Below are 7,482 nucleotides of genomic sequence, written 5' to 3' on the forward strand. Positions count from 1 at the left end.
CTACACCGATAAAGACTCTCTCGGTTCTTTTGGTCTATCATAGCCTCCTACTAGGCTTGCGTATTCATCACGACATTGACTAAGTTCTTTGTACAGATCATTTCTGATAACGGGCCATGAATCTTCTCCGAGTCCCAACGACGTAGCAATGCATCTATATCCATAGTAACCATCAGCCACAACATCAACAACGTCTACAATGAAGGGGTGAGTAATAGATTGAAACTGGTCTATAATTGGAACTCTCGTTTTCTTCACTGCATTTGGATTTGATTGTAATTTACTTTTCACAGATGAAGATTCATAGGTTGAATGAAAGGCGTCCACATGCTCAAAATATGATGGATCCCGCGTAGTAGACCTTTCTCTTCGTTGGACTTTACTTTTTTGTGCACCCTCTGTCTTGACTTTATGTAATGGAGGGACCATTGATGTCATTGTAGGACAAGTAATGTCAAGTAACTTCTGCTTGATGGTGACTTTACCTCTAATGTCAACCTTATTGAATCGTTCTTCTACTTGTTTCAACTCATCTTTAATGGATAACTAGGGCTCGGTTTCATTTAATTCAACATTTGAGAAATGCAATCTTCGCCACATGATATGAAATTCACCGAGAGGGATCATCTCAGGATCATAGCGTGCTAATTCATATGCACAGGGGACACCAAATATACGTCTCAATATGCATCCACATTTTGATGAGTTCAATCCTATATGTTACACTATTTCCAATTCCTCAACAATGAGATCTAATGCATATCGAGATACACGCCCAATAAGTTTTCTATATTTGTATCCTTTAAAAGAGTCGCTCGTGAGCAACAGACTTCTTTCAAATGACGCCTTAATCTTGTTGTGTATTATCCCAACAAGAACACAAATCACACATACTATTCCCCAGAACTTTCTTCAGGTTCCAATGAGCAGACTCAACCCTGAAATAAAAAAAAACATCAACAAGTGCAAAAAAATACTTATCTAGAAAAAAAAAGTAAAATAACATTACAACATACCTATTTGTGGTTGTGTTCCCTAAATGCATTACTATGTTCGTCCAGAACTTTACAAAGTATGTATTGTACGGAATAATCCATGTCTGATTCACATATTTAAAGAACAGAGGCAATGAATCGCTGCATATTGAAGACCATTCACATACTCAGCAAACAAGCTTTGATCAGCACAATCCATCACATTTTCCTATGCATCTATCAACACATCCCAAGCCTCAGTAGAAGCAACTAACATTTTGCATTTAGCTTTAACATTTTTAAGGATGTGGAACCAACATAACATCTTATATGACTCAGGAAATACATTTGCAGTGACAATGACTTTAGGACCACCCTCAGATGTTAAAAATAAACCTTTCAGCTTTTCCAAAGCCCATGTGAAATTTCTTTTCCTTTCAGTAGACAAGAAACCAAATGCGGCTGAGAAGGTTAATTATGTAGACGTCATGTCCACAATCTCAAACAACAGAAGTCTATATTTTTTTGTTTTATAAGTGGAATCCATCAAAAATACAACATTAAATGAGTTTAACAATTTCAATGCCTCAAGATGTGTCCAAAACAGGTCAGTAAGCCCCTTTGAATTGTCGGCACACCTGCCCCAATGAATGTACTTATCCCGGTCCAACAACATCATAAGTTGTTGTAGTTCAATTCTGGATCCTCTCAATGATCATTTATATGTTTGCCTTGCGTTGTAGATTTGTTTAATCATTGTGACATTTCAATCATTATTTTCTTTGAGGGTTAATAAAATATTTGTAGGTGTAACTTTACTCTTTGTCATATCAACCAATAATGACTGTTCACTCATATTTAACTTGTCAGCATAATGGTGACCAACTAAAGTTTCAGCCAACTCATGGTTGTGATGTCCACACATCACCTTTAACACCTATTCGTCCCCATCTAAACATGATTTACCCTTTAATCTAAACAGACACTCACATTTACGAGTGTCGTATACACTAGTCACCGCATCAGCTTTGTATTTCCGATATTTACCCCCTCTTTCACATCCAAGTATGATGAACGTTTTTCTTCCCTGTACACCAGTAGCTATGTCAGATCTTACTATTACCACAACAAATCTTAAATCATAAGTCATCCTTCTTACTCATTCAATTAAGTGTTCCGTGACCGAAAAATTTCATTTGTGATAAATTTATTTGTCAAATCTCCCTCTACAACTTCATTGAAGAATGAAGAGAAATCGGATATGAAACTAGAATCAATTTGAGAATCTATACGAAGATATTCATCCATTTTAAACAATAATCACCTATAACATTATAATGACTCTCATTAACATAATTAATAATTAATCAAATAAATATAAAAATATTAATATAATTAAATTATATATTTCATATACTTAAACTAATAAGTAATTTTTTATATAATTATAAAATTGTTAAACAATTAAAAAATACAAAAATCACATATAAAAGTATATATCTACATTGTTAAACTATCATAATGAATAACAAAAAAACTAATATATTATACAAAAAACATGAAGTTTAAAACTAATTACACATGCTAAATACAAAAATATAAATATAAACTAATAACAATAATGATCTTTAAAAATACATTATTAAAATACATAAAAAATATATTAAAAAATAATACATCAAAACATATAAATTACATTATTAAAATATCTTCAAAAATAACAATAACAATATACTAATAAAAAAAAGAAAAAAATTTATTAACCTATCCGTCAACGGATGTGAGTATCCGTCAGCGGATTTCAACATCCGTTTAAGGTAAAACAGATGTCAACATCTGTTTTACCTTTAACGGATGTTGACATACGCTGACAAATACTCACATTTGTTTAAGGTTAATATTTCAAGATGTAATTTATTTGAAGATCGGAATTGACTACAAACTTTGCCTTTAAAGCAATTTTTAATAAAAATTAACAACAATTTCCCAAAAACTGAATTGTAAATTGAAAAATTACATTACTTACTTGAATGATATTCTATATTATGTCTTCTTTGTATTCTTTAGGAATCTTCTTCCAAGTAAAGTAGCAAATAGGGAATGTCTTGAAGTTTCTAACCATACTCCCCAAGAACTAATTCAACAATGCTCCATCATCTCCAATTGATTGACACTCATCATTATAACGTACAACAATCCTTTCATTCTGAGGCAAATTCCAAACATCATTTGTTTTTAAGTGTTTTTTTGTCATCTTCATTGGTCATCTGTAAAGAAATCAAAATTGTGTCAAATATCCTTGTTTCAAACCCATTCAGCAATAAATATTGATATACGATATAATGCAAGCATTTATACGTGTAGAGTGTCTTACCAATAAAGTCAACCAGCCATGATTTCTTGTATGTTGCTAGCCTTTCTTGTTGCACTTCCAACAAAATATCCTTATTTTCATCTTCATGTTGAGACTTAACATGTGAAGTTCCTCAAACTTGAGGTGGTAAATGAAGAATAGCTTCATTTGGTATTTTTGTATATGTATGGAAAGTTAGAAGAATATTAAACAAATATCAACAAAATATTATATAGAGTTTCTAATGGAAGATGCATTTACAATTTAGACAAGTCTGAGTTTGCAATGCATATATAGAGCCTTGAAAGCAAGCATTATTTTTATGTTTATTTTACACGTATAATTAGTACATACTTGTGATATTGTGAATGATGCTTATAAATGCCAGATGAATAATTCCATAACATTGAATTACAGGTTCTATAACACCTCTCATTTAAAGCAGTGATAGAAAGTGACATCGTTACATTTTCTATATAAAACAATAAAAGTAATATTACAAGCAGACACCTCATTTTCCATATTTGAAATGATGATCCCCAAACTCAGGGCAATTCTTCTGAACAAAAAAAAATAAAAAAGGAATTAAATTAAACTGGCTTTTATGGAAGCCTAGACCATGATAGCACACAGATTTCTACCTCCAACTAATGCAGACACTGCTAAAATCTCTTTAACACATTCTTACATACATCTTTTCTTTTCTCTATATCTCCATTACCAAATCTATATCCTTTTAACCATCACATTTTACTCAAATAAAATTCAAATTTACTAGTACTAATCACTGAATTTTAAGTAACACATTATTCACACTGTTCCATTTCAATCTCAAGAATATTCCACCATGCTTCAATTTCCTAATCAAATCTGTCATTAGTGTCAAAACTTGAAATGCTTGTACTATATTCAAATACTCTGATATCATATCTCTCTACACTCAAGATAAACACTTTCTTTTTGTATTAGAAGAACAAATGTTAATGAGTGGAGAAAAATAAAAGGAATAACGGCTTGAGATGTTCTGGTGCAGGTACAGGCCATTGAATGAAGTTAGGAAACGAGAGAGTAATCCAATTAATACCCGTAAATAGAGAAAAAGAAATACAAGCCCAAACCCAACAAATTCATAGCAGTAGCCAACACATCAATGAACAAACAGAGATTGACTTCTATAGGGAATTAGAGGTCACCCTTGTGATTGATCACCATCTAAATTTTGGTTTGTTAGGGGACAAGGGAAGAACAATACAACAACAAAGAACCACTCCACAGGAAATGGTTTTAGTAATATTTATGTGAATCAGTAGCTCAAAGAAAGGAGATTTAAATGAACTTTCAGGGGAGTCAAGCAGCCTGAAGTCAAATCAAGTCACATATTTACGAAGACAACATAATTAGAGACAAATTCCTTGTTCAAACTTCTGTTTTAGTTCTTCATTCATTTTTTGTGCTAAAAAAGAACCAACAAAATGGGTGCTCTCTATTTCCTTTCTGACTAGTTCTCAGTTTCCACCCCAAAAAAGAAATGCAAACCAATGCAGGTTTTCATGAGCTCCTAAATCGTATGTGTGTATCTTTCTTCTTTATAATCACTCTCAGTTTCAAATTTTTCAAGGAATTATGAAAAATATACCTTACTGTTCTTACTATTTTCACCTTTTATCGTGGTAAATCAGCATATACACTATATCATAAGTACTTTTTTAAGTTTATTACAGTTTTATCTGAATAAACAATACTAATATTTACTTTTTTAAGTTTATTACAGTAGTACATATCTAAATTTTGTCTTGTGTCATAAAAAGAGCTTAGTTTTGGCCTTATATTTAGTACAACTTGGTGGCATATCCCAACATGGCACAAGCAGATGACAAGAAGGCACCATCTGGGTATGTGAAAAACATTGAACAGGCACTCCCCAACCCAAATGATGACAAACTCACCTCTTTCTTCAGTGATGACAAACCCAATGCATGTTTAATCATGTAAACCATTTTCAGTACAACATCAGAGCTACCTTGCAAGTTCATATGCTTCATTGCTTCATCTGTGCATATATATAGTTTCTTGAAGATTATTTTTTTAGCTTCTTCTTAGCTGTGTTGTCTTTCTTTAATGGCTAGAATTTTGGTGCTGCTTATAATGTAGTATAGAACTTGGAGAAATACATGGAAATTTTGCATTCATGGCTCTGTACTTGTGTTTAAATTTTAGTGACTAATCTTATATTTCTTACTTGTATCTTAAACAATGTTACATCCACCACAAAAACTTCCAACTCACACTTACCTAATTGTATCTAATTTATATAAAATAACAAATATCTCAAAGTTCTCTTTTAATCTGTACTATACAGAGGATCATAACACTTACTCCAACTTGAACAGGTGAATGAACGACAGCTTCATTTGGGGGCTGAAGAAACCAATCATTTGCAGTTGGATTTGGGAGCTGGAGAAATGCAAGAGTGGATAGGGTTTGGCTCGTCGAAGGTAGCTTGAGTTTTAATGTTCCTACAAATAAATTAATGACATAAAATTACAACAACATGAAAAAACTATAATCAAACATGCAATAAAGGAAACTTACTTCTTTGAGAGACAGATAGAGAGGAAGAGGATTGGACTTGAAAAACTTCACTTTAAGGTGGTGGTAGATGATTAACTACATGACCCATGTACAAGAGACACTTTGGAATGTATTCAATTGTGTGTCCTTGTTGTTAATTGTCATTCTCTCCATCTTTCGGTGCTCTACAAACAATTACATAAACAAAACATAAACCACCTGTATAACGTAATGAATAAGTAAATAAATATAATAAGAAAATATATAATAACTAACAATTAAAATTAAAACCTTGTTTTTTAAAATTAAAACCTTGTTAATGGTATATTTCTTTCATCTGCAAATAATATTTCTAAGTTTTGTTGTTGAAATGGTTCGCATTCAAAAAAAATTGTCAACATTATCTTCACCTATGTTGTATAATTTTAGGCTTTATTATAGGGATGCACCAATTTTTATCAAACTCACCTTTTATCGTAGTATACCATTTGTGCTATGTATGGTTCATGATCATCATCATCACTGGTATGAATCAAGTGTCCAAAACATACATTTGTAAATCCCAACTCATCAATCACAATCCCTCTAAAAGTAGTTGTATTAGCCCACATACATTTGAACAAGACAACTGAGAAACGACCATGGTAGTTTATTTCAATTATTTCAATGTTATGTCCAAATTGCATTTGATTATCACAACTACTTGTATAACTCTTTGTCCTAAATGTATCAAACACTCCACTATTTTTGTGTTTTAAGCCATAAGTCACGTTCCAATATCCTAAACTTGAATATGTTAACATTGTAAGCATTATATCGCTTTGCACAGTCAATCAGACTCATGGCTAAGAATTTTAAATTAGTTGATTTGAGGCTAGTTGAGTCATTCCTTATCTAAAAGGAAAGAAAAATGTTCATGTCAATTATCAATTATAACAGAAAGAAATCAATGTTGAATGGTATAAATATACCTACATGACATGAAAACCAATATGCAAATTCCTTATGAACTCTCTTGTTTATCAAAGATGAGGATCGTGTCCAATGAACCATCACAATGAAAAAAGGAGGGAATAACATCTCTATGTGACACAATGTGAGGACAACTCTATCTTATAATTAGACAAGTTCATCTATCTTCAAAACTTTATTACATAATTTTCTAAAAAATAGCATAGATCAATCAAAATAGAGGACACTTCAAAATAGAGGACACTTCTTTAGGGAGTGTCTTTCTCATTGCCAAAGGAAGAAGTTGCTCAATCAACACATGTGAGTCATGGCTTTTGAGTAACCATTAGGTACAATTATTTTCTTCAAAGTTTTGAGAAACATATTCTTAGTTACATTTGACAATGTATATATAGGAAGAAGATATCTACCATTCTCATCAGGCCATAAATCTGGTCTAATACCCAAAAGTTGTAAGTCCTTTCTTGTCTTTAGATTGTCTTTGCATTTATAATTTGTACTATCATTCAATAATGTAAACATTATATTGTCACAAACATTTTTTTAACGTGCATAACATCTAGATTGTAGTGCAATAAGTTATCTACCCAATAAGGAAGCTCAAAAAAAAAA

General features: G+C 31.8%; 1 protein-coding gene across 1 annotated transcript; it reads right to left on the reverse strand.

Annotated features, from left to right (window-relative positions):
• Positions 1-438, reverse strand: LOC148192267 (uncharacterized). Its single transcript, XM_088098551.1, has one exon. It carries the CDS (start codon positions 436-438, stop codon positions 1-3), a length of 438 nt encoding a protein of 145 aa, XP_087954677.1.
• Between the last annotated feature and the right edge of the window lie 7,044 nt (positions 439-7,482).

This window comes from Vigna umbellata, chromosome 9 (assembly GCF_029865625.1).
Source record: "Vigna umbellata cultivar VRB3 chromosome 9, Vumbellata_1.0, whole genome shotgun sequence".
NCBI classification, from domain to species: Eukaryota; Viridiplantae; Streptophyta; class Magnoliopsida; order Fabales; family Fabaceae; genus Vigna; species Vigna umbellata.

Bases quoted from the DNA above. Each gene is read 5' to 3' on its own strand.
- LOC148192267 (XM_088098551.1), bottom strand. From the start codon at position 438: ATGACATCAATGGTCCCTCCATTACATAAAGTCAAGACAGAGGGTGCA.